Source organism: Equus quagga, chromosome 7 (genome assembly GCF_021613505.1).
Source record: "Equus quagga isolate Etosha38 chromosome 7, UCLA_HA_Equagga_1.0, whole genome shotgun sequence".
Classification (NCBI taxonomy): Eukaryota; Metazoa; Chordata; class Mammalia; order Perissodactyla; family Equidae; genus Equus; species Equus quagga.
Window position 1 is genome coordinate 3,112,654 of NC_060273.1, and position 27,508 is coordinate 3,140,161.

General features: G+C 50.0%; 1 protein-coding gene across 2 annotated transcripts; it reads left to right on the plus strand.

Moving 5' to 3' along the window:
- Positions 1–1,708: 1,708 nt before the first annotated feature.
- On the plus strand, positions 1,709–27,060 carry NAA60 (N-alpha-acetyltransferase 60, NatF catalytic subunit). Of its 2 annotated transcripts, none has more exons than XM_046667409.1 (6): positions 1,709–1,869; positions 19,361–19,476; positions 21,711–21,840; positions 24,165–24,261; positions 25,107–25,341; positions 26,753–27,060. In XM_046667409.1, exons 2-6 carry the CDS (start codon positions 19,367–19,369, stop codon positions 26,907–26,909), a joined length of 729 nt encoding a protein of 242 aa, XP_046523365.1. In that variant the 5' UTR covers positions 1,709–1,869; positions 19,361–19,366; the 3' UTR covers positions 26,910–27,060. The 2 variants fall into 2 exon arrangements, with proteins under 2 accessions (XP_046523365.1, XP_046523366.1); XM_046667410.1 differs by lacking the exon at positions 1,709–1,869 and adding an exon at positions 9,245–9,422.
- The last annotated feature ends 448 nt before the right edge of the window (positions 27,061–27,508 follow it).

Sequence of the window (27,508 nt, forward strand, 5' to 3'; positions counted from 1 at the left end):
ACTACCTTGCCAAATCTTGTAACCAGTTGTTCTCTTCAACGTGAATTCTGGAAAGACTGGAGCTAAATTTGCAGCCCATCCCTAGAAAGTATGTAGGACTTCAAAGTATGCATTTTACACACCAACTTCACTCTTGACCGTCCTACCCTCATTTATCTTGCTGTATTGTGTGGATCTTTCTACTCAATCTTAAATGATTTTTGCAATGAGTTTAATTACAAATCATTTAATAATGACACACTAAATATAATTGTGTAGAGTGCTCAAAATGTTCTGAATGGGCCCAAACATGGTTTACTACAGCATCTTTGCTTACAATAGCATGTTTGCAGTACTCAAACCTGTAACTCTATGGAGTTGTAAATAGTATAATATTGATTTCCATTTTGTCCAAATGATTTTTCAGCCTGTTTTAAAAAAAAAAATAGGCACTTACAGAAACTGTTATAAAAAAGGAAATATAAATACAGGTTGCTTTACACAAATCAAGATTCCACCAGCCACTACACATCATATTACATAGACAATAGATTATCCTTGTTTTATATTGCCTTGTTACACTACTCTTGATCTATTTATACCAATTACCTTCAAAATTTCTAATCTCTTTAGGTAACTTTCCTTGTCAAGAGGTTATTGAAAAGAATATGCTTTTTTTTTTTTTTTAAGAAGATTAGCTCTCAGCTAACATCCTCTGTCAAGCCTCCTCTTTTTGCTGAGGAAGATTGGCCCTGAGCTAACATCCGTCCCCATCTTCCTCTGCTTTATATGTGGGACGCTGCCACAGCATGGCTTGACAAGCGGTGTGTAGGTCTGCACCTGTGATCTAAACCAGCAAACACTAGGCTGACCAAGCAGAGCATGCAAACTTTACTGCTGCACCACCAGCAGGCCCCAAAATAATATGCTTTTAACGTTTCTAAGATAGCATTATTTAGACTTTTAATCTGTGATAATGTTTATTCTCTTGGATATGAATTAAATCCTTTTAGGGTTGATCATTCTGGCCTTTGGCTGTAAGCAGGTCCTTATTCCATCCTTTGGTTATGTGGACCATTGTAAGTTATTTGAAAGCAAGGAATAACTTCCTGCTTTAAAGTTATCAGATTTTGCTCAACACAGGTTCCCTAGCAACGAAATTTGAGTTAGATCTTATGATATAGACGCTCCTACAACGTAAGGGCAACTGACCTCTGCCCATTTACACAGCGACAGCCCTCAACGGTCTTTCTGCGGAGCCGGGTGGTGCTGCCCGCGAGCCCGGCTTGGGTCACTCCGTCACGCTCCCCTGGCTCGACACCAGGACATGCCCAAGCCCCAGACCCAAACGACGGGAGTGCTGGCCGAGACCTGGAGGGCTGTGAGCGATCCTCGTTTTGGGGAGCCCGCCTTCCGCGCCTGGGGCGCTCAGCCAAGGCCAAAGAACTTGAGCTGGCGGGCTCCCAGCCGGGGCCGCGCCACCCGCGTCCAGGCCCGCAGACTCGGGGCGCTCAGGTGCCAGCCCGCCTTCGCTCGGCGCCTTCGCCGGCTCTCCGAGCCTCAGCAGCACACGCGCTCCCGGCCCCACCGCCGTGGTCCCCGCCTCTCCACCCGCGGTCCCCGCCAGGCTGCCCGCTCCTAAGATGGCGGCGTCGGCGTCGGGGGGCGGTGCCCCACGTGGGGGCCGGCGGCCAATGGGCTTCCGGTCTGCGCCTCCGGCCCGGCGCGGGAGGCGGAAGTGCCGCGGGCCGCCGCCTCCGTCCGGGCTGCGGCCCCTGCCGGTTACATAACTCGTTGCGGGCTCCGCGCGGCCCCACTTCCCGGCTCCCGGCGACCCCAGGATGCGCTGAGCCCCACGGCGTCGTCCGCTGCCGCCGGCTCCCGCCCGAGGTGAGGCCCCGCGACTCGGGCCTGCAGGGAGGATGCCGGGCCCGGCCGGGGGCGGAGGCCGAACGCGGGGAGGCGGCAGCTCGGGCCGGGGCGGGCGGGGTCTCGGGGGCCGGGCCGGGGGCGGGGGCCCTGAGGTGGCCCTGGCGGGGCAAGGGACGGCCGGGCCGGTCGCTGGAGGCCGGGGGGCGGCCACGCCAGCCGGAGCCCGGACGTCTCCGCGGGGCTTCAGGCCGGGCCGGCCCCGGGGCTCGCGCCGGCCGGGGGCGAGGCGGGCAGCGGCCCCGGACCCTGGGGTGCAGAGGGGCGCGGGTCTCAGCGTTCGGTGGGCGCCGGCCCTTCTGCCTGGGGCGCCTCGGTGCCAGGCCCCGGGACGAGTTGGTGGGGAGTTTGGAACCAGAGGGCAGCGTGCCCCTCGCTCCCGCCGAGTCCCGCTCGGGGCGAGGGGTCTGGCCTTCGCTCAGTTCAGCGCTTTGTCGCCGCCTGTCCCGGCCTGGCCGCGGCTTTGGTACTTGTTGCGCGGATTGTAGTTGTCTGCCCGCCTACGAACTCCTGAAAGCCGGGGCCTCTGGCTTGGTCGTCTCCGCGTCGTCTTCAGCTGTACATTTTGGTATGAGGACAAATCAGTTCCTTACGTTTCTGATAGTTTACTGACAATGCAGAGCCTGCACCAACTCTCACCTCCTCCGCCGAATTGGGCACTTCCCAAGAAAGAGAGGGAATCTATAGCTTTTGTGGTTTGTCCCCCTGGGAGAATTTTCAGAGAGGCTGTGGGCTTTCTCTGGACCACCAGCAACAAATATCTGTGTGCCCCAGCAGGTGATGGAGGCCAGGACCTGGCGACGAGGCAAGGATTTAACTCTGCAATAAATGTGGACATTGGCTGCTTCATTGATCTGTTTTCACTTGCCAAGTCCTTGAGCCCTATGATTTTGTTACTCGTTTGTCCTGAAGGAAGAGGATCACAGCCCCACACAGTAGTACCAGGAGTGCTTGTTAATTGAAGTGTTGGAATTGGAGAGAGCATTGAAGGTTGCCGATGTTTTGCCAGAACGCTGAAGGCAGAAAACCTCTAGTTAATGCTTAACTGACTGAACCCGGAAAGTTACGTGATTCCTGGCCTTGAGTAGAGATACCACAATCCCTGTAGTACTTTGTGATGTAGAGATAAGTTTGAGAAGTTCTTTGGCCAATAGTATTGGCCTGCGAGGCAGGAGGAAGGGGAGTCTTGAACAGCATTGAATTAAAAGAGGCTGAAGCAGAAAAAAAAAAAAAAAGATTCTTTCTCTCTCACACACATGTGCACGCATACACACACACCCTGAATTGCTGAAACTCAAAGGTGGCTGGAATATGAGTCCCAGTCATCTTTCCAAATGGACGGATCATCATGGCAGTGCACATAGGTCTTCATCTCACCTATTCTAGGATTTTGCAGCCATCAGAATTAATGTGCAAATTGGCTCTTTGAGAGTGCACTGTGCGTGAGTTCCTTCTCCATTGGGCCATGGTTTGCTGGAGTTCCATCCCACTGAGCTTGCACTGGATGTCTGTGAGGGCGCTTAAAACCTGAAGGTAACAAAGTCAAGGCATAGTCTGGTATCAACAAGCCAGAATAAAAAATACAGACACTTTTTTAAAAGGTCTGTGTGTGTCTATCTTTAGCCTCTCCCAGTTGTAACTTGCAGTGACTTTATTTATTTTAACCACACCCACTCATAGACTTCAGATATGACTTGTTGAAGTTGCTTAGCAACAGCATGCCTCTGTCTGGGATGGAAGAAAATTCCTGGATGTTAGGAGATTTGAGAAATAAAAGATACTTAGACCTGAAAGGAGACTGAAAAGGATAATGCTGTCGCTGCTGATTGATACTGTGTCCTGGAGACTGTCCAAGCGTCAGTGTACCTGTTAGCAGCAGTGTGGCTTCTCGCAGCCTGAGATGTGTTTAGACCAGGTTGATACAGCATCATGACACTACAGCAACCACAGGGAACACAGTGTAGAGAGGAATCCTCAGAGCTCGAAATTCAGGACAGTGCATGTCTTTGCTCTGCTGAAATAGCCCACAAGTCCCACTTCGTTGGTGACAGCTCTCTTACCTGAATAGAAAGCTGACTGCTTATCAGGCAATGTTTTCTGTTAAGTGGTGGCTCCTCCATCTGTAGATCTTACCTCCATCATTTCCCTTGACATCTCTTTCTGGAAGGAATCCACAGAGCCCTCGTGGTTTATCCATTTCAGTTCCTCGTTGGCAGAAAGCCAGCCTGGAGTGTAGACTCCGTATCAGAGTTGATCCTGCTTATGTCCATGTGCAGTGCTTTCAAGTAAAACGATTTGCAAAATGATGCTGGAACTCCTGGGGCTCTTTCTGGCTAAGTTCAAATACTGGATTTGATTCAGCACATATTTGTAAGTGCCTTTGATAACTCCGGGATCTGGACTCCTTCCCTAAATATCATTCTTTTTAGCATGAACTTTGATAGGAGCTGGCCTGCAGGAGTGCAGGGTTATTTGAAGCCCAGATGTCGTACACTGCTGATTAAAGAGAGACCTATGTGTTTGTAAACCCAGTAAGCATACAGTAGGGTTAATATTCTGCTACAAACCTTAAGGCATTTGCTCAGTGCCTGTGGCGTGATAGGAAGGGAGTCTGAACAGGGAGCCAGAGCTTTCTGCAGGAGGTGGTTTGGGGTCCATGTCAACAGTTGAACCAGTGCTCCATGGAGCCTAAGTGCCCAGCTGTGGAGGCTGGCAGAAGCATGACAGTCACCTTGAGGTGGCCACAGCACCAAGCTGAGATGGTCAGGTAGAGGAGGGAGTAGCAGTAAATGAGGGTCAGTCCCTGGTTTCGTCTTGTCAGCATCTCAGACTCCACACCGCTTCACTTGAGACCACCCTCCAGCTCATGCAGGGCCCACGTGGCAGGGAGGAACCAAACATTCTAAACAATGATGGCGGGAACTACCTATGAGTGTGACAAAGTAGAGATTTTTAAATATCTCTTCAAATTATAAGTAGAATGATTACCCATTTTGCCCCAAAATAGACTCTCTTAGCGACCATACCCTTGGAATAGCATGGCATTGTGTGCACTGATGCCAGGAATAAACGTTCTAAACACAGATTCACAGTTGTGAAGAAGCAAAGAGGAGGTAGTTGTGGACAAGGGACACAGAACAAATGTTTGGTAAAGTCGTTGTTTCTACAGGAAAACCCAAGAAAGGTATTTTGTCATCTTTAAGAGACCACATTAAAAAAAGAAATTCTTCTAGTTCTGTTTCTTTTTGGATAGTTAATACTATTAAAAATCAGATTGTGTTCCTCTTTTTTGTTTCCTGCATTCTTGAAATAGAATCTATTTGGGCAGCAGAGTATTGAAATTTGAGCCCATCTTGAAAATAACTGTGAGAAGAAAGCAATTTCATTTTATAAAATAGTCTGTGGATAATTGTCCCCCTCTGTTCGGCGTTGAAAAGAATTCTTATCTGGAAAATGTTAATGCAACAGTATATCTGTCATTTCTCTAGTCTCCAGGAGTGCTGATACTTTTTTCAAACTTGTTTCTTTCTGGAAGATGACACCTTCTAACTCTGGTTGTAAGCTATTCAGGTCTTGCTGGTCAGGTATTTGCTTCTCTTTCTACTCTTAGTTTCAAATGACTTTGCTTCTCCTCTGGTCTCCAATTTTTAACCTTGTTATTGAAATATACATACAGAAAAGGGCACTCCTTGATGAATGGTCATGGCCTGAGTGTACCTGGACAGCTGCCACCCCTGAAGACCCTTTGGGCCCCATAACAGGCAAGTCTTCGCCTATTAAGAAAAATTTACTTTCTTGTGGAAAACACAAGACATCATTAACTGTCATTTTATTGGGGATGAGAGGAGTAGAGGATTCTTAGTTTTTGGTTTATATTGCATGTGAATTCTTATTTTACTATGATCATGTGTTCATAGTAAAACAAAAAGATTTAAAAGAGCATTCCCCTCCCTCAAGAAAAGGGAAAATTAAAAAAATCTTTTTTGGGGCTGGCCCCGTGGCCGAGTGGTTAAGTTCACACGCTCCGCTGCAGGCGGCCCAGTGTTTCGTTGGTTCGAATCCTGGGTGCAGACATGGCACTGCTCATCAAACCACGCTGAGGCAGCGTCCCACATACCACAACTAGAAGGATCCACAACGAAGAATATACAACTATGTACTGGGGGGCTTTGGGGAGAAAAAGGAAAAAAATAAAATCTTAAAAAAAAAAATCTTTTTTCAAGTGGTTGTCCTGAGGCCGGCCCTGTGGCCGAGTGGGTAAGTTCGCACGTTCTGCTGCAGCGGTTCGGATCCTGGGCGCGGACATGGCACCGCTCGTCGGGCCATGCTGAGGCGGCGTCCCAAATGCCACAACTAGGACTCACAACTAAAATATACAACTATGTACTGGGGGGACTTGGGGAGAACAAGCGGAAAAAAAATAAAAGAAGATTGGCAACAGTTGTTAGCTCAGGTGCCAATCTAAAAAAAAGAAGGTTGTCTTAAAACTTGTAAATATTTTTAAAAATTGGATTCTATATGGCCACTCAAATTGCTTTTTAATGATTACACAGGAACTTTTTAAAATGTTTTTACAACTCTGTTCGGTGTCCTTGTCTACAACCACCACCTCTTTGCTTCATTACAACTGTGAATCTGTGTTTAGAATATTTATTTCTGGCATCAGTGCATAAAATGCCATGCCATTCCAGGGGTATGGGTTTAAAAGTCGATGCTAAGAGAGACTATTTTGGGGCAAAATGGGTAATCATTCTACTTATAATTTGGAGAGACACTGTGAAATTTCCACGTTCTTAGTAGTTAAAAACAGTCCGTGAGATTATTTTAATGTAAAAATGTGTTCATTATTTTCACATTCCACCTGAAAGTATTTATTTTTTCCTAATAATAAAAATAACCCAAGCTCATTGTAAAAAAAAAAGCTCAAATAATGCAGAAATGAGTGCTGTAGAGTGCAGATGTCTGCCATAATTCCAGAGGCAAATGCTGACAGGAGATTGAATTACTTTTTAAAAATCACTTTTGTTATAAAAGTTAACCTCGTGAGCAAATGTTAATTGATACCCTATTTGACCCACTTTCATGTTTAACATCTGTTTGACTCTAAAGCCTCTTAAATGCAAACCCAGAGAAGCAGAGATTTAAAAACAAAACAGCAAAACCCAGCAGAGGGAGATAGAAACATCAGAGAAAGGCCCGGAGGTTTCTTTGCAGGTTTGCAAAGGGGCCCCAGCGAAGGCGTGGGCAGGGTTTCTGAAACTCCACTCTCATGTAGCTGTGCTTTCTCCTTTCAAACTGAGTCGCTCTCTCTCCGTTTCATACCCCGACCCGCACAGCAGCTCCGAGGGTTGCTTACAGCCCTGAAGTTCTCGGTGGAAGAGCCCACACGCTCTTGGTTGGGTTTGAGCCCTAGACAGGGTCCAGTCTAGAGCTTTAGTCAAGAATGTGGATTAAATATGTTTTCCTACCCTTTGATTCCCACCCCCAAAAAGCTAGTATTTACAGGTGGTTTTATTGTTTGTTTTGTTTTGTTCTTAAACCAAACTTGTTGACCCACTCACTCAATCTGAACTGGGAATGGTATTCGGGGGCACCCTGTCAGGCGGCCTCCTACAAAGATCCCAGCTTAAGCTGCGGGGCAAAGCCACGTCATCGGTCCTGACGGCCCCTCCAACCCGCGCCCCAGTTGTCTTCAGCTTTGAGCTCAGACTGTGTCTCAGCGTGAACATGTGAGCTGGCAGCGGGGGCTCACCTGCACCCTCGTTTTCTCTGCCAGGAAGCTTTCAGGCCAAGGGACCATGGGGACTGCTCTTGGCACCGCATCTCTGGCTCCCACTTCAGTGTCCCCTTTTTCTCCTGAGTCCTGTTCTTGTCTCTATTCTTCCTTTTCATCCTTGTCTCACCCCAAGCCAGGGCTGTCTTTCTCTATTCTGACACTGACCCAGTGGGGCCCCAGAAGGCAGACAGTCCCTTGGCTGACCCCTAAAACCCAGTCTTCCTTCCAGGTAGAAACTCGCCTGCCCTCGACTGCTCTGAGGTGGGTCCTTAGAACAGCCAGGGGATTCTGCTGTCACCGAGGTTAGCCTCCATGCCTTTGGGTGGAGTGTCTGGGGGTGCAGGTGGCATACACGCGCAGTGGCTGAGAACATGTCCTTTGCATCTGGTCATTTTACTGTGGACTTGAGGTAAAAAAGCAAAATGGAAAAATAAATTTAAAATCAAATAAGACCTATTTCATCTTGGGATACATTGTAAAGCTAAAGAGCAGACCTCCAAAATGCAAAATGCCCTCCCCTGAACTGTGTGGAGGCCTCTGTCTTTGCCTTCTCGTCCTCAAGAATCTGGAGAAGGGCTGGAGCTTCAAGTGCAGGTCCCCCAAGTTCACTGGCCCCTGGCAGAGAACTTGGCACCTGGCAGTGACGGCTGCCGTATGCAGAGGGCTTGGTCTTCACTGACTGATGCATGCGTCTTGTACACTTCCCACTCATCGGGTGAGCACTTCAGTCCCACTTGGTAGCCCCCTCTGCGGCTCAGGGCCAGACCACAGCAAACAGAACTGGAAAGTTAATTTGAACCCAGGTCTCTCTGGCCTGGTAGCCTTGCCTTCCCCTTGGACTCTGCTGCCTCCTGCTTCACAGGCCCTTAAGAAACCTTGTCAATCCTTGTTCCTTTCTGTTTGTTGCAGGGAGGGCACCATCTGATGTGCAGAGGACGTTTCAGGCCTCTTTTTCTTCTACCTCCCAGAACTCTTGATTTGGGAGCTCCTTCTAGATGCCCAGACAAAAGCCTTTCTCTGGACTGTTTCCTGGGTGGGGTCCCAGGGGCCACTTTCAACACATACCCTGACCATGACACCCAGGGTTCTCCCACAGATGGCCCCAGCGCGGCAGAGCTTCCGGCTCACGCTGAGATGGTGCTCAGGTCCGGCAACCTCCCTTCTGGGGAAGTCACAGAATCCATGCTTTGCGGAGCCACATCTGTGGGAGCCTTTGACCGAAGAAATGTTTAGTGAAGAAGTGCCACTAAGTATAGAAAGTTGCCAACATTGTTCATAGAGACAGAAAGTGGCATGGAGGTTGCTGGGGGCTGGAGGAGAGAGAACAGGGAGTTAGTGGTTGTTGGGTGCCAAGTTTCAGTTTGGGAAGATGAAAAAGTTCTGGAGAGGATGGTGGTGGTGCTTGCACGATAATGTGAATGTACTTAATGCCACTGATCTGTACACTTAAAAGTGGTTAAAATGGTAAATTTCATGTTATGTATATTTTACCACAATAAAAAAAAGAGAGATAAAAGAAGAAAAATGTCAACATTTAGACATCTTCCTTTCTCTTAGTAGGACCCCATGTGAAGATGCAAGGGGGTGATTCCCTGCCTTTTCTCCTGTGGCCGAGGGAGGATTGCATCCCTTCCACGCGGTTGTGGTAACTCCTCCCTGCCCAGCCCAGTTGACAACACTTCTCTTGTTCACTAATGTGCACTTTCCACGAATTCCTCGAGCGAAAGAAGTGGTTTCTGTGAGTATGTAGGTAACAGTGCAGGAAAGCACACACCCTGGCCCCCCAGCCCCCCAGTGTAATCAGATTTCTGACTGTGTTCATTGCTGATATCGAGTGCCTAGAGCAAGACCTAGACTTTCAATACAATTTTGGTAAATAAATGACTCGATGGATTCTCAGTGTAAAGTATAAGGGGTGATGGAACCTTTGGCTCAAGGGAAAGGTGGTCTGGACCTGGGACATGCCAGAACCACCTGCTGTCTTATTTTAAAACTGAGGTATTATTACCGTGCAGCCAAGTGCTCAGATCTTAAGCGTGCAGATCCGTCAGCGTGACGACCACTGAAAGAGACGTAGAACCTCACCATTGCCCCAGCAAGTTGCTGTACACCCCTTCTCAGTGTCCCTCCTTAACCACTGCTGATTTCTGTCACCATCGATCCTTTAGCTGATGGTGACAGAAAGTAGAATTTCGTACAAGTGGAATCCTCCAGTATTATCAATTCATGTTTGAAGAGATGTGTCTTAAATTGTATATGATGAATATCCAACCTCCCCTCAGAGCGTGTTGGGTTGGGTTTTAAGAGGGAGGCTGTTTGGAACGAGAGTGCTGGGTGTTTGTTTCTTGTCACTGTAAATTATTCATGTTCCTCCCACACTGAGGCTTTGGAAGGAGCCCAGGCTGCTGTGGAGACAGCCTGCTCCCCACAGGCAGTCGTTTGAAAAGACGAGCTACGAAGAGTGCTCACTGTGCCCCTCACTCTTCCCTTTTAGCCCGTGAGCCTGCTTTACTGATATGTAAGGCAGCGCCCTGTGTTCATCACTGGCTTGTTTTTCCTTTTCTCCCGCATCCACCCTAAAGGGAGGGCTGCTGGGTTTCAGAGGAGGGAAGCTGCTGGTTTGTTGTCACCAGTGGGCGTGCTGGAGCAGAAGCTGGGGCAAGGGCCAGGGGTGGCGGCAAATGTGGTAGTGCAGGTAGTTACGTCGGAGGGAAAGAAGGTGGCAAGGAAGCTTGTCCAGGAGAAGTACTTGCAGTGCGGTTACAGCCTGTTGGAGGGTAGTTTGTACAAAAGAGAAGATTGAAAATGTTTGGAAAGGGGGTGCGTAGGCCAGGGAGGGAGGAGATGTGGAGCTGGACCAGGGATTGGGGTGGCCCTTTGGAAGTGGCCATGTCATTTATCTTCCCAGTGACAGATAAAAAACTGAAGCATGTGGCAAGACAGAGATGCCTCAGTGACGTCTGCACTGGGATTTGACCTGGGGTAACAGTGGCTCTAGCATCCCCGCAGGGTCTGGGAACTTGTGAAGGGCACAGCCTCCAGAGCATGAGCAGAGGGTGGCCTAGCCTCAGCAGCAGGAAGCACCCTTTTAAACCAATGGGGACAAAAGAAGAGAAGAAAGGGAAGTTTTCAGGGGCCATGGAGGGTGCAGCGTGGTCACGGCTGGCCTGAGCACTGGAAGTCTGCTGAGGTCAAGCGTAGAGTCCAGAGCACTTCCCAAGCCATTAAAAGGACGAGGGTGGTTTTTAGAAGTGAAGTGTGGCTTGTCTGGGATGGAGAAACAGTGCTGTTGCAGAAGGGAGGGGCCCTGTGGACCTGGGGCATCAGGACACAGTCTGCAGAGGGGAGGGGTCTCCAGGAAATAGAGTTGTTTCTGGCTGTCTTACTTGGGACAGAAGCAGAGTGCCCCGTGGGCATCATGACCGTGCTGGGAAACCCCTCCAGAAACTGGAACAATTCTGTTCCGATTCTTGGCAGTGGAAAGGAGATGGAAAATACTCCTGTGGACGTTGGGGAAATCCTGGCAGCCACTCCTCTGCTTTCATTCTGTCCCTCTGGCTGTGTCCTTGGAGGCACTTGGGAAGTATTATCAGTGAGGGAACCCCCAAGTGTCCAGACACCACCCACTTCCAACTCCCTCTGAGTCCTCAAGGAACAGTGGCCTTCAGTACAGGGACTGGAAAGGTCATTTCAGCACAAAAGGAGGATGAGGCTCACAGACAGCCTCATGAGGACCAGGTTTGGGGAAGGAGAAAGGACGAACCGAGAGATGCGCAGGCAGGCACTTCATTTGGGTCTTGGAGGATCTGGTGTCTGTCCCTCCTTGAATTGCTACACACACATGCACACGCACCCACACCCGCACCCGCAAAGGCCAAAGACAGGTTGCAGACCCAGGAAACACGTGAAGAGTTCTCACTACAAGCCTGACATTTGCAGCTTCTTGTTTTACCATAAAAACTCAAGTGAACTTTGCATTCTCCTGTGCAGTGCGTCCCTGCTCTTGTGATATAGACACATGTGTGCCTTTGCAGGGAGATGAAAGATGGTGTATGCAGCTTCGGTGCCTGTCCCACCAGCACCCCAGGGCTCGGAAAGGAACGGAGGGCCTGGCTCGGGGGCCTTTGCCCTTGTTCTCCAGTGAGTCTTCAGAATCCTCGTCCCCTAAGCCCTAAGGGTAGCAACAGGAGACCAGTACTTGGCTGAAGGTTCCAGATGAACAAGTGGGGTCCCCACAGGTCCCAGCTGTGGGTCCCCTGGTCTGCTCCCCCAGCAGTGGACCAGGCCCTGCCACATCAGCCTCTTACTTGCACCACTCTCATCTCTAAACTGGCCCTCTCTGATAGCATTCCTTCCTTTCACTGGCACACTGGCCCCAGATACTTCTTTTCCTGTGGCTTCCTGCCCTTTCTCCGCCCCTGTCCATTGAGGGCGACAGATTAGACGCCGTCATATGCTGTTCTCCCTTAGTTAAATGTGATGGTTTTCTATTTTTATATCAAGGCATCTAAAGAACCAGCTTTTGAAAGCATGGAAGTACTTTTAATAGGGATTTGAGAACCCACAAATAGCTGTGTGTCTTGGAGCCCAGTGTTTTCCTTGAAAGTCCAACAGGGAACAAATCCTGCCCATTTGGTCAAGAGCCTTGTCCCGAGGATACTAGGAGAAAAGTTTATAAATCCCAGGACTTAAGAGATGCTTATTTACTATGGATCTCTCCTTTTGCTCTCAAACCTCAATGTAGAGTTTTTTAACCTTTTAAAATCAACTTTATTGAAGTTTAATATACATACAACAAAATGCACCCAATGAGTTTTAACGTGTGTATATATGTGTGTGCGTATGTGTGTGTGTGTGTAACCACCAGCATCAAGTTACAGACATGTCCATCCCCTCAGGAAGCGCCCCACCCCCACAGCCCCAGCCTCTTTGTAGTCAGTCCCCTGCCGCAGGCAACCACCAACCACCGAGGTCGAGGCATTGCTTCCTAGCACTTACGTCGCAGCAGCTCCTGCTCCTCAGCTGCCCCGGTCCGTCTCTGGCCATCCAGACCCTGGCTCTGCCGGCTGGTTTTGCTGGCTGCCTGCACTCGTCCTGCCGACTCTGGTGGAGTGACTCATGAGAGCAAGCTGACGGTGTCCTGTCCCAAGCTTCCAGGGTAGCTCAGAGCACATTTGCTGTTGGTTGAGAAAACAACCAATGAGACACCTGGAGCTCTGCCAAGGATGATGAGGACGGGCTATCATGGCACCCCATTTCTCAGGCTGGCTTGAGCCCGTCAAGCTCCAGATATACCACCTGGAGCCAGTTTTCCAGGAAAGGGGATGATGTGGAGTTTTCTGAAACAGGTCAGGCATTGGAGCTGAAAGCTGATTTGAGATTCATCTGGTGATTTGTGGTTTGTGTTGATTTCCTGGCGGGGCGAAATCTGAGCATGATCTTTCTTTTCTGAAAATCATCTAAGCAGCTACCCCATGAGGACTCGTAGATAACACAGACATGCTTGGCTGAGACTTGATAACTTTTTTTGGTCACTTCATAGACACTCCAAGCCAATGACAGATTTTTTTCTTTGAATATGAAATATTAAAATTGGCCCAAATCTGGAGTAAGCTACCAGGTCGCCCTTGGTAGGCCAGTGGCTTTTCCTTATCTCTGTGAGTCTGTGCCTCCCACCAGGCTCTTGATCTTCAGGCTCATCTTCCCCAGGGTGCCCCCATCCCCTACCCTAGCAGGGCCGGCACAGTGGTGGGGCCCCCTAGAGGCTGGGTCTGGGCCAGTGCCATTGAAGGAGCCCCACCCTGGGGCACCATTGTGAGTCCCTGCAGTTGGACTTGCACACTGGGAAGCTTCTGATTCTTTCTGGAATCTACTATGACTTTCTTCAAAAAGAATATTTTTTATCCATTTGCTCACCAAAGAATCATTCACTCTCAGGATTAGGGCTGGTTTTTCTTGTTTCTAACAGCTTTATTGGGATATAATCCATATACCATACAATTCACCCATTTTACATGTACAGTTTGATGTTTTTAGTGTATTCGCAGAGCCGTGCATCCATCGCCATATTCAATTTCAGAACATTTTCACCACCGCCAAAAGAAACCCACACCCTTAGCCATCACCCTCTCATCCTCCCAACCTGCCCTCCCAACCATAGGCAACCACTAATCTACCTTCTGTCCCTACGGATTTGCCTATTCTGGACATTTCATATGAATGAAGTCATAAGATATGTGGCCTTTTGTGTCTGGCTTCTTTCACTCAGCATAATGCTTTCAGTGTTCATCCACGTGTAGCACGTGTCAGTACTGACTATTCACTGTGTGGCTGGACCACATTTTATTGTCCAGTCATGCACTGATGGACACTGGATTGCTCCTACTTTAGGGCTGTGTTTCGGTGAGTGCCTAGTGGACTCCCAGTCACATTCTGTTGCTCAGTTTAGCACAGGGATTCTGTCCTCATGGGGGCGCTGAGCAGAGTTTTTATAGATCATCCTGTTTGGCCACTTGGATTAGGCAGGTGGTGATGTACTTGGGTTTATTCATCAGGATTTTCCCCGGTGGTTGTTGCAGCAGAAAGAGGAAGGCCCTCGTCTCAGGAGTCTTCTCTGGGAAGACCGCACTCAGGGACAGGGCTTGGCCTTGGGTCATGTGGGGTTGTTAACTTTGTCACAAAGCCTTCAGGTTTTGGCAGGGACTCCTTGCATTTCTCAGTTTTCTTGGCCCTGAAGGGAGAGGGAAGGGGTGTCTCCCTAAACTGGCCGTGTGGTTGATACTTAGCATCTTGGGCAGCTTCAAGCACAGCTTCTACAATGGTGCCGTGTCCTTGGTCTACTTGCGAGTATCTACACTGTGGCTCTTTAAAAACCTCAGGGGAGTTTGAGAGTTGGTTAACTTGGGTTCCAGATTGTATTCCCTGTACCCATAACACTCTCAACTAGGTGCCTAACCCACCTGGGGTCCAGAGTACAGGTAAGTGAGCCAGCCACGGTTTGCTGAGAACTTGTGGTTCCCAGTGTGGAGGTATGCAGAGGCCATGGCAGTTGCTGCAGGATGTCTCTCGGTGCAGGACACCAAAGCCCCTGGAAAGCCTGCCATGAATATCTGAAACTCAGCCTCTGTGGAGAAGTTTGGTTGGTTGGTTGTTAATTTTAATTAGGAACATTTTCAGACATCCACTTGGCATACCCATCATCCAATTCAACAATTATCAACACTTTGCCACTTTTGCTCCAACTAAATTAAATTCCAGAATATTCTGTCATTTCACCCCTACATATCCCGAGTACATCTCTTAAAGAATATGGCCGTTTTCTACATAACCACAATGTTATTCTCAGATGTAACAAGATTAATAACACTTTCAGTTGTTGCTTTTAGAGGTTTTTTTGTGGAATCTGTTCCCTTTGTGGGGGAAGGGAGGGTCGCCCGCGCAGTGGGGGTTGTACAGAAACCTCCTGGGAAGAGGCATTTTGTACCTGTGAACGTTGATGGGCGGGGCTCCATCCTCCCTTGGCAAGTGAATCCCTTGAACCTGTACAGTCGTGTTACGTGGAGCAAAACGGCCGTTTACCTGGGATGACTGGGGAGCCGCATCCTAGCCAGTGACCGTTAGGATATATTTTGGTCAGAGATGACTCATAAAACTCAGGACTTGCCATTTTTGGTCGACCAGTCCATTTCCCAAGAGGTGGCCAGCCTCTTGAGGGGCATAAGGTCCCTGAGGTCACATTAACCAGAACGTCCTGGGTGCCATCGGGCATGGGGACTGGATCAGGTGGTGGCGGAAGCAGGTGCTGAGCGCTGGAATGGCCCTGCTGTGGGGGGACCAAATGGTCAAGCCGTTTACAGAGATGGGGCTGGACAGTGTCTTAGTTTCTGAAGGCCCATCCCAGGGAAAAGAAAAAACTGGCAATATGGGAAGATCAGAGTTGCCACGTCTGGGAGTATTTTTTGATGTTTAGTTTTGTTTTGTGTTTGGAACTGAGAACTCAAACAAGCACAGCCCAGCAGCTCTGGCTGCCCTTTCTCAACAGGCCTCTTACGTTAATTTTTGGAATGGCTATGTCCCTTCTTTTATCATCTGAAAACAAAGACATGAATGGTTGTGTCTGCCCTGCAGAGAGAGACTTTTGTTTGGATAGCTCATCTCTCAGAGGTTCCATCCGGATCTTGCGTCTAGAGATTCTATCCCCTTATAATGACTAGTCTTCTCCAGCAGGGCACTCTCTGGGGACACCGCTCCTTTCTAAGGTGTAGGCGGTACCTAAGCTGCTTCCTGATCCAGCACCTGTGGGGACCCACAGGCCTCAGGCAGGAACACACCAGTTCCTTGTCCTGATGAGCTTCTTGTTCCGTCCCCCTCAGAGCCCCTCTGCGTGCAGGCCAGGTGAGAGCAGCCAGTGCTGCCGAAGGGTCACAGGAGTGGCCCCTGCCTTGCAGACACCACGTGGGCAGTGTGCAGGTGTTGGCATGTAAACGTGGAGAAAGGAGGAGAAAGCAGATCCCCTCATACTTCAGCTATTGAGCCAGTGCTGTGCAGAGGGACCTGTCAAGGTGGCACTGTCCCTACCCCTCAGAGTCTGGTGAGTGCTGGAAAGATGGAAGAAATGTGGCCACAGAGCCACGGAGCTCCTGCAGTACCTCTGCCTCCCCACCCACCCTGTATGTCTGCTTCAAGGTCACCAAGGTCACAGTGACATTTCCAGGCCTGTGGACTTGCCTCTAAAGCCCCCACCCCAGATGTCCCCCTCAGGCTGGCTCGTGCCTTGGCGGGGAAGGGGGCACAGCAACAGACCTGTCATTCCCCAACCTAAGGGGCTCCTGCCCTCCGCCAGCCCTTGGCCTGACTCCCCAACAGCACCTCGTCCCGGGGGGGTGCTGCCAGCCCATGGCTGACCCTTGAAGGAGCTCTTCTTCTTGCTGGCAGAGTGTGCCGGGGTTGTGTCCAGGGATCGGAGGCTGAGCAGCTGCCTCCCTGGCCCTGTGGTCAAGTCTCAGGGTAGATTTCACCCCTGGCAAGTGGCAGGTTAGGACATGGCCTTCCCGGGGACCCTCATGGGAATGCCTGAGGTCATTGAGAACCAGGCATGAATAGGGGTCAGGGAAGCAGGTGACCTTGAAGAACTGCCTCAGGTACCTTGTTTGGGCTCGCTGAGTTGTGAGGGCTGAGCATCCGGTCCCTTTGACCTTTGGATGTCACGTGAACTATCATGGTGCCCGTTCACAGAACTGTGGTTTCTGGAGTAAATTTAGGCGAGTAATGACAGTCCTCTTCACGGCCCCTCTGAACCCCAATGTTTATTATTACAAATTTCAAACATATAGAAAAATTGAATGTATAGACAATAAGATCTTATATCTTACCTGCCACCTAGATTCAACAGTTAATAGCATTTTGTCAGATATGCCTCCTAAGTAGTTGACATTTTTTGAACCATTTAAAGTTACTTTTAGACCTCATGATGCTTCGGTTCAAAATATTTCAGCATGCATCTCCTAAGACTTTCTAAATAACTGCTATACCCTTTCACATCTAAGACAGTTAGTAATTTCATATCATCATCTGCCTTCTAGCCCATATTTATTTATTTTAAAAATTATTTTATTCAGGTCATATTGCCTTGTAACTGTGTAAATTTCAGGTGTACATTATTATATATCAGTTTCTCTGTAGACTGCATCGTGCTCGCCAACAATAGTCTAGTTTTTAACCATCATCATACATATGTGCCCCTTTACCCCTTTCTCCCTCCCACCACCTCCTTCCCCTCTGGTAACCACCAGTCTGTTCTCCTTATCCATATATTTGTTTATCTTCCACATTCGAGTGAAATCATGCAGTGTTTGTCTTTCTCTGGCTTATTTCGCTTAGCATAATACCCTCAAGGTCCATCCGTGTTGTCGCACATGGCACTATTTTGTCTTTTTTTATGGCTCCTTAGTATTCCATTGTGTATATATACCACATCGTCTGTATCCATTCATCCGTTGATGGGCGCTTGGGTTGCTTCCACATCTTGGCTATTGTGAATAATGCTGTGATGAATATGGGGATGCATAAATCTCTTTAAACTGTTGATTTCATGTTCTTTGGATAGATACCCAGTAGTAGAATAGCTGGATCATATGGTATTTCTAGTTTTAATTTTTTGAGAAATCTCCATACTGTTGTCCATAGTGCTAGCCCATGTTTGAATTTCACAAAATGTTGTTTTGCCTTTTTATTTTTTCCAGTAGGGATTTACACATTGTGTTTGGTTGTAGGTCTCCTTGTCTCCTTTAGTCTACTTTGGTTTTTTTTTAGTGATGCTGACTTTTTGAAGAGAACAGACCAGTTGTCTTGTAGAACGTCACCATTCTGTGTTTGTCAGATGTCACAGTGCCCTTGAACTTATATCCGTGTGCCATGTGAAGTTAAGTCTGGAGGCTAGGTTGGGCTCAGGCCCAGTGTTTTAGGCGGGAACACTGAGGGCTTTGTGTATGTCGCACGCTGGGCCCATCACTGAGGGAAGCATGACTGGGTGATCTCCAAGGTGAAAGGTTGGCTTTCCTTGGCCATGGGTAAGTCCTGGGGGCGCGGGTGCTTTGCCTCCATGTCTCATACCTGCGCTTCAGCTCCCTTCACCACGTGGTTTAACAGCCGTTGATGATTCTTGCTTGCATCAGTGGTTCCAAAGTGGTGACGTTCCAATTCTATCATTATTTCTATTTTTATTGGCTGTCATTCTTCTATAAAAAGAACCTTTCCTTGACCGTTCAGGATGAAATGTACAGTTCCTTCTCAAAAGATGGGGTAAATGCAGGATCCTTTGCCTTTTATTACCAGCTTTCAACTTAAAAATGCTCCTGTGTTCCCTTTGTCAGAGCCTACCACTTGGCCTTCCTTCCTGCCTCCCTCCCTTCCTTTAACCAAAACAAGAGAAGCTGCGCTATCAGCAACTTGGATTGAACGTAGTTTCCTGATTTGAAAGAGTCGTTGGCAACTCATGACCCCTGATTTGAACTTTCCGTGTCTTGCCAAGTCTCTTTTTTTTCTACTCACACGTCTTCATCTGCTGGATAGGGGAGGAGAAATGACCCACCCAGCAAGCGCCACTTCCCGTGGAAATCCAGCAGGTCATCAGCCCTGCCCAGGCTGTTCCGAAGGGGACTGAGTCCTGGGGCTGCTGAGCCCCTTATTGTCCATCATTGGCAGCCACCAGCCCAAGTCAGAAGAAGTTGGGCTGGTGGGGCCGTGTGCTTTCTGTCGTGGAGAAACAGCACTGTGAGGGAGACGTGAGACTGGCCAGGGAGAACTGGGGCTGGTGTGGGGTGCTCAGAGGAGCAGAGAGGAGAGAAAAAACAGACCAGAGGCGAGCTGTCCTCTGCAGGGCTCAGGAGTGTCCCAAGTGAGCAGGCAGGGGACCTTGGGTCCCCATCCTGTCTGCCCTTCCCGAGCCTCTGTTTCCTTGTCTGCAAAGTAGTGGCGACTGTGACACCTGGTGCATGAGACTATTATGAGGGACAGAAACACTCCTCTCAGTTACTGAGGAGACCTCTGGCCATGGGAGACCGTATTAGTTTTCCCATCTTGCCTGCCTCACAGGCTGCTATGAGGAGGAGGAGGAAGTGAATGTGCCATGAGGGGATGCGGCCGCCCTCCTGACGCCACCTGTGTCCCTCTCTGCAGGTGTGAATGACAGAGGTGGTGCCATCCAGTGCCCTCAGCGAGGTCAGTCTGCGCCTCCTCTGCCACGATGACATAGACACCGTGAAGCATCTGTGCGGCGACTGGTTCCCCATCGAGTAAGTGGAGCATCGCCTGCTGTCCCCAGCTGCAGGTGGGAAGGGTGGGGAAGTGTGCACAGATCTGCAGGTGCTGAAGCTGGAAGACTTGCTCCGAAGGTGAGGATGGCCTGGAGGTACCGTGTGGGCCAGAATCACCTCACCTGTCAGTGGACCCCAGCTCCTGCTCCTGAGTGCTGTCGGGCCCTTTCCATGTACATGTACAGTCATGCACTGCAGAACCACGTGGACTGCATATACGATGGTGGTCCCATCATGTTAGTGCCATGTAGCCTAGGTGTGTAGTGGGCTGTACCATCTAGGTTTGTGCAAGTGCACGCTATGGTGTTCGCACGACGACGAACTCGCCTAACCACACGTTTCTCAGAAGTTATCCCTGTCATTAAGCGATGCATGACTGTATAGCTTTTGTAGTACGAAAAATAGGCGCAGACTTTGTGTGTGTGTGTGTGTGTGAGGAAGATTGCCCCGAGCTAACATCTGTGCCAATTGTCCTCTTTTTGCTTGAGGAAGATTATCACTGATCTAACATCTGTGCCAATCTTCCTCTGTTTTATGTGGGTTGCTGCCACAGTGTGGCTTGACAGGTGGTGCTAGGTCCATGCCCAGGATCCAAACCTGCAAACCCTGGGCCACCAAAGTGGAGCATGTGAATTTAACCACTACACCATAAGGCTAGTGCCCAAACTTTTTTTTTTTTTTCCGGTGAGGAAGACTGGGCCTGAGCTAACATCTGTTGCCAGTCTTCCTCTTTTTGCTTGAGGAAGATTGTCGCTGAGCTAACATCTGTTCCAATATTCCTCTATTTTGTACGTGGGACCCTGCCATAGCATGGCTTGATGAGTGGTGGTAGGTCCACACCCGGGATTCAAACCCGTGAACCCCAGGCCACTGAAGTGGAGCATGCAAACTGAACCACTACACCACTGGGCCAGCCCCCAAACTTTTTAAAATTAAAAATAAACTAGATCCTACCGACCATCATATTTCCATGAGTCTTAACTTCAGACTGGTTGTTTAACCTGCTGCCAGCAGGAAGGGAGGGAAAGGGCGACCCTTACATCTCAGTGGGAATGTGAATTGTCACAGCTTGCTGGGGATGTGGGCCCCTTGAGGCTTTATAGGTTAAAAAGTAAACTCTTCAACTCCGCAGTCCCACGCTGGGAAGTAATCCATTAAGTACGTAGGTAAGACCCTGCTGAGAGTGACCTGGGCTAGGGTGGAGCTACACTGGTCTGGAGCCTCTGTGCTTCCTGGGATGCCCAGCCTACCTGCCTCTCCTCACAGCTTCCAGGGCCTGAGGCCTCAGGTTCCAGAGATGGCGGAGCGAACTGTGGTCCCATCGGGCTGTGTGGTCACAGCTCCGTGTCCTGGCTGCCATGTCAGCTGAGCACTCCTGGGGTCAGAAGATGAGAGTGTGATCAGGGGAGGAGCTCGGGCGATGCTCGGGCCCTGTAGAACCTCCCAGTGAGTGGTCAGTGGCCTCTGCAGAGCAGAGCCGAGTAGAGCACCTCTCCGCCGTGTCACTGAGGGTACGCCACCCTCCTCTAGCTCTTGGTCTAAAGAAAGACATCCCAGGCCACCCTGTTATGTCTGTCCCAAGTGAAGAAACAAACCCACACACCCATAAAGCCCCACGTGTCCCTGCCCTCCTGACCTTGTCTCCTTGGCGGTGGCTGAATCTGCCTTTTCATCCTTGCATCCTGGCGCTTTGCGCTAAGTGTTCTCTTCCCTGCTTCCCTTGGAGGGGTCTTGGAGAGCAGCCCCTAGCAGCCCTGGCCACACCCTGCCCTTGAGGGCTTATCCCTGCCCCGTCAGGGAGGTGCGTGACACAAATGCTACTCAGCTGTGAACTTGGCTGTCCCCACACCACTCCCCTGTCTTCAGAAAGTCTCACAGAATTCTCGGAAATTACCCAAGTGTCCGTGGGCTACAAGGAGCCATCACTCTTAACTCATGCAGCTGCCCCTCCAGGCACTGTTGTCGTGGAGATAGTACCGTCAGAGGTTTGTCCCCCTTCTCGTCTCTTATGTCTTATAAAATCATTTTTCCCCTCAGAAATTCCCAGGCCCATCTGGACAGATCACTGCTTGAAGAAGACCCTTTGGACTGAGTGATAGACTGACTCCTTGTCAGCCCCGGAGCAGTAGGCAGAGCAGTCTGGAGTTCCTTGTGGTTCCACTGTCTGAGCAGGACGTTAGTCGGCCTTGACCTGAGTTTATTTTCCTCCTCAGGTACCCAGACTCATGGTATCGTGATATCACCTCCAACAAGAAGTTCTTTTCTCTTGCTGCCACCTACAGGGGCGCCATTGTGGGCATGATAGTAGCTGAAATAAAAAGTAGGACCAAGATACACAAGGAGGTAAGGCTGTGTGGCAGTGACTTGGTGGTCGCTTCCCTGGATGGGCCTGTGAGGGCTTTGACAGAATCCCACTGCCTGCTCTGTGGCCCCTTCTCTTAGGAGCCCGGACCGCGCATGAGACTCATACCCAGTTGGTTTCTTTCTGTGTGTACAAGATACCGTCTTTCGTACATTAAATAAAAGACCTAATGCAGGTTTCATAACAACTCTCATTTTGAAGTAGGGAGGAGCATAAACAATGCACTGAGAATCTGCACTGTTGTAAGGGACTGTGAAAATATCTGTGACTCGTATTGGTGGCAGTGTCACAGAAGCTGCTAATACTGCTGTGGTTTCTTGAAGGAAATGCTAAGTTTCAGTTAGAGGTTAGTGAAAATAAAGATATAATTTCTTTTCATCCAGCTTCATAGACCCCTTCAAGATTTGTCTAAGAACCCTTGAAGGTCTGTGGACCTCAAGTGAGCAAGCCCTGCTCTAAATGTAAAATGTGAGACCACGGCCACAAATGCATTGTTCCATGTGGCTGACTTGGGTCAAGATTCTGCTGAGTAATTTTGGTCTTAGCGACTGAATAGTATTTACCACGTGAGTATATACTCCAAGGAGAGGGAAAAGCCACTGACACCTGGAAAATGTTTCTATCTGTTCAGCTTCATGTTATTTCTTTATTTTTATTTATTTCTTTACTTATTTTTTTGAGGAAGATCAGCCCTGAGCTAACATCTGCTGCCAATCCTCCTCTTCTTTTTGCTGAGGAAGACTGGCCCTGAGCTAACATCCATGCCATCTTCCTCTACTTTATATGTGGGACGCGTACTACAGCATGGCTTGCCAAGCGGTGCCACGTCCGCACCCGGGATCCAAACCAGCAAACCCCAGGCCAAGCAGATTGTGCACACTTAAACGCTGTGCCACGGGGCTGGCCCCAATGTTATTTCTTTAAAACTGCAAGAAGGACATCTCCCTTTTAAAGACCTGACCCACTCAAGTCTACCCCATTTATTAGATTCTGGCAAAGTTGGTTTCTTTTAAGAGTAACTTTTTCTGTCCCATCTTCCTCCTGAGCTTTTTTCCTTCCAATTTTCAGTGCCAACATAGAGCAAAAAGAAAGAAATGGTGGTGTTTTCAGCAAGTGTCGGCATCCTGTTGATCTTTGCTTTTGCACGGGACAAACTGCCCCTGCCCCCTTCCGTGACCTGTTTCCCAAAGCCCCCTCCTTGCAGCTCTTCCTGAGTGCCCTCTGGCATCTGTCCTGCCCCCCATTCGTGGTGACTAGATCTCTGTGCTCCTTTGAATGTGTTAGTTTTCCCTTGAAGGCAGAGATGCTCCCTCATCTCTTGGAGAGGAGAGGGAACCTTGGCATTGGCACCTGGCACTTGCTTGGGCCTTGCTGAGAGGCTGAGTGAATTCAACCCTGGGGCAAAGCAGGGCCTGTTAGAAGACAGTAGCCAGGAACAAAGTGCCTGCCTCGCCTCCCTAACCCTTCCATGGGCTTTGAGTAACGACAACAATAAGGATGCTCTCCCCTGAGACCACTGGGCAAGTTCACCTGTGTCCAGGTTAACTGGCATGCAGTGCAGGGTCTGGGAGAGCAGGGACGGGCTGACACCATGCCCAGCACGTGGGAGCCTCTCAGTGAACAGTAGATGGGACCAGAAAGCCTGAATCGCCAAGCGTCCTTTTCATGGGGGGAAAACCGTACACACAGTATCTCTTCTTGTTCTCTATGAGGTAGAAGAACATAATAACCTCATGGTGGGTGGATTCAGGACCCTCCCTGTCCAGAATTCTGTCTCTGGAACCAAGAGACGCACACGAGGTGGCATGTTGTGGCGTGTTGCCCTGCCTGACGTGGGCAACAGAGGGTGGTGGAGGGGCTACCCAAGCCCCCACTCCTTTACTCCGAGACCACCTGGGGGCAGTGTAGGACCCTTTAACTAAACCTTTTCAAACTTGGTGTTTGTCTCACTGTCTTGTCTCTGGTGTATCAGCTTAAGTGCCCATGCAGCACACTCGTTTCCTTTTTTCTTCCGTAACTTCACCCGTCTGGCATCAGTGTCCTTCCTTGTCTGATCCACCACTGTCCCCAAGAGAAGTGACTGCATGTGTGTTCTTACTTGAGGAGTTTTTTGCCAGAAGGGCCCAAACCCTCTCGTTTCCATGGGGAGGCAGGGTGAATCCATTATCCTCTGTTCTGTCCCCTCCCACCCTCGTGTCCCCCCAGGTGTCATGGCTGGTAGTGTGGGGGTTGGCGCGTAAGTGCCCTGCAGTGGGGCTGGTTCCGCAACTGTTAACCTGACTTTAATTTCTGACTTTTTCTTTAGGATGGAGATATTCTAGCCTCCAACTTCTCTGTTGACACACAAGTTGCGTACATTCTAAGTCTGGGAGTAGTGAAGGAATTCAGAAAGCACGGCATAGGTAAGGGGCAGCAGAGCGCAGGGTTTTGGCACGTACACCCCACTCACCCATGTCCTGTCACTTCCCGCGTGCTGATGATTCTAGCTCATCAACATCCCTCGGTCTCTTCCTCCCTCCCTTGTCCTTCAGTCTTGGGTCAGACCTTTATCCTTCCTCCTCCAACAAGTCTCCCGGCCCCACCCCACCCACTGGCTTCAACACGTGCTCTTTCCGTACATCACCAGGTCTTCCTGCAATGGCCTCATTCCCGAATTTGACAGGATCAGATTAATAAGAGTTCTTGAACATCCTCACTAGGGAATGGGCACCTCTTACCAGGCCCACCACCACACACACAGCTCATGTCTGGTCACGAGGTACTCTTGATTAAGAATAGAAACCACAATTGAAGAAACAGCCCAAGCTGCCATTTATCAGATGCCCATCCCTTGTGGGGGACTGTGCCATGCGCTTGTCTCTAAATTCCCATCTTACTCAGTCACACAGCCAGTGAGCGGCAGAGTCTTCATTTGTAGCCCAGACGTGTCTATTCTATGTTTTTCTGGGCTCAGGTTTACACTTTTTGTTGTCTGAAAGGTTAGTGAGCCTCCACTACAGGTCCTGCCCCGGGGAGGGAACTACCCGGCCCATATCTGTTGTCCCAGACCACTGATGGTCTGCAGCTACCATGCCCCACCTGGCCGTGGGTTTTTAGGGACTTCGACAGTGGGTGGTTATGGAAGGTGGGTCTTTGATACAGTGGGCAGAGAGATCTGTAGCGATCTCTGCAAAGGTGCTTCCTTGTCTGACGCGTGCTTCCTTCCCGCCTGCCCCGCCATGTGTGACCATCACGTCTTCTCCCACAGGTTCCCTTTTACTTGAGAGTTTAAAGGATCACATATCAACCACCGCCCAAGACCACTGCAAAGCCATCTACCTACACGTCCTCACCACCAACAACACAGCAATAAACTTCTACGAAAACAGAGACTTCAAGCAGCATCACTATCTCCCGTATTACTACTCCATCCGAGGGGTCCTCAAAGATGGCTTCACCTACGTCCTCTACATCAATGGTGGCCACCCTCCCTGGACCATCCTATATCCTTTCCTTCTCGGGGGCAAGGGATTGTGGCTTCCTAGCTGCCACGGCAGGGCCTGTGCGCCAGTTGGAGCCGTGGGCACCTCCAGATGACAGTCACGCAGCCAAGCTCACTGGATGCAGTTCCCCGACCAGATGGTGTTGTAGGGAGATTGGGCTTGCATGTGTTGGGAAATGATGGTCTGGTTGCACACATTGGGAAAGCAGGTGCACTCGGTGTTCCCCAGACTTCAGCTGGTATGAGGGGTGGGTTTTAACCCTCTTGGCCCACGAACCATCCGTCCATTCAACAAATTGAGAGCCTCCTGTTCCAGGAATATGGGAGCCACAGCAGTGAACAAAACAGATGAGCCCCTGTCCTAATGGGGCCTGTGTGCTGCCAGGGGAGAAAACAGACAAGTTAGGGGCGGGCCCAGTGGCGCAGCCGTTAAGTGCGCACGTTCCGCTTCTCGGCGGCCCAGGGTTCGCCGGTTCAGATCCCGGGTGCACATGGCACCACTTGGCATGCCATGCTGTGGTAGGCGTCCCACATAGAAAGTAGAGGAAGATGGGCACGGATCTTAGCTCAGGGCCTGCCTTCCTCAGCAAAAAGAGGAGGACTGGCAGTAGTTAGCTCAGGGCTAATGTTCCTCAAAAAAAAAAAAAAAAAAAGACAAGTTAGGTGAAAAGAATTGGCTGTTTTCAACACTTGGGCTCAAACCTTCCTTACTGGAGCACGTGACCCAGAGGTGTGTCCTTTCCCCACTCCCTCCTCTTTCACCTTCTGGCCCTTGACAGGTAGGAGGGAGGCCAGGAGATTTCCTGGTAGTCATAGGGTGTGGCCCAAGAAATACTCTAAGAGAGAGAGAATGTGTGTGTGTGTGAGAGAGAGAGAGAAATTAAATGAATGAGTGTAGGATTTATCCGCTTCATAGGGAATTAAACAGGAAAGAGAAGGGTGGCCCACAAGCCTACAGGCCTCCTCGCTCATGTGAAGATGGGTATCTGTGGCTATCCACAGGGTCAGCACTGTTGACCCCCCTCCTTGTCACAGGGTTTGGGCCCTGCCTCTCCGAGGATTGAGAGTGTAGGGGAGAACCAGGAGCACTTGCTCTTCTGCCAGACCCCTCCCCTGAGCATCCAGTCCCTGTCTGTCAGCTGTAGTCTGGGTGTCCGTGTGCCTGAGGCCTCACCCGGAAGGCCCTCTTGCACCCAGATACCTCCCTTTGTAATTTTGCACAATGGAGGCCCCTCCAGGTAACGAGGCTTTCCAAAACTCAGCAGAGACTTAGCAGGCTCTTGGCCTCCCTCAAGAATGGTGTGCCATTTGCACACAGTCCTTCAAGTTGCCATGCAGGCCCCTGCTGACAGTGCCACCCAGGGGTATGTGGGCAGGCAAGACAAGTTGGATCTTCCTTAACAGAGCCCCACGGACTATATCCAGCATCTGGGCTCTGCAATAGCGAACCTGAGCCCCTGCTCCATCCCACACAGGATCTACCGCCAGGCCCACAGCCTGCTCTGCAGCTTCCTGCCATGGTCCAGCATCTCTACCAAGGGCGGCATCGAGTACAGCCGGACCATGTGATGCCAGCCAGGCAGCCTCCACCAGGCCCAACCCCTCAGCACCCTGCAGAACCCACCTTCCCAGCCATCTGATCTTGGCTGTCCTTTGCAAAGGAGCTGCCAGCCACCTGCCAGGCCCGTCGGCCTGCCCCACCTGCAGGCCCGGTGCTACATGGGCTCAGGAGCAGAGCGTCACGGGGTGCCCCCAGTTTCCGACAGGTACGCCAGAGCAGGTGGTGGGGAAAAGGGGAGCAGAACCCAGTGGGATGATGGTACTAAGAAATTGAGAGCCTGGCACTTTCAGCAACAAAAACAGAAGGCCCTGGATGGGCACCTGCTGCTCAGGGATGTTGGAAAGCAGTACCAAGGGCTAAAGTAGTTCTTGACCAACTCTCAGAAACTTTAGGAAGGAAAGCAGAGTCCCTAAGCCCCTGGCCAGAACTTTATCTTTTCATTTCCTGAACGTTTTAAAAAATAATGCATTCATATGGTTCAGAAACTGAAAAGATACCAAAAGATCAAGCCCCTCCTCCTTCCACCCCCAGCCATTCAGCTTCTTCTTGGGCGGGGCATTCAGAGCTGCTGTGTCTCAGGCTTCCTTCTAGAGACCCATCACAGACC

Excerpts from the sequence above, each read along its gene's own strand:
- NAA60 (XM_046667409.1), top strand. The coding sequence starts at position 19,367 with ATGACAGAGGTGGTGCCATCCAGTGCCCTCAGCGAGGTCAGTCTGCGC. Across the intron at positions 24,262-25,106 it reads ATTCAGAAAGCACGGCATAG|GTTCCCTTTTACTTGAGAGT; the intron begins GTAAGGGGCAGC and ends CTTCTCCCACAG. Across the intron at positions 25,342-26,752 it reads CACCCTCCCTGGACCATCCT|GGACTATATCCAGCATCTGG; the intron begins ATATCCTTTCCT and ends ACAGAGCCCCAC.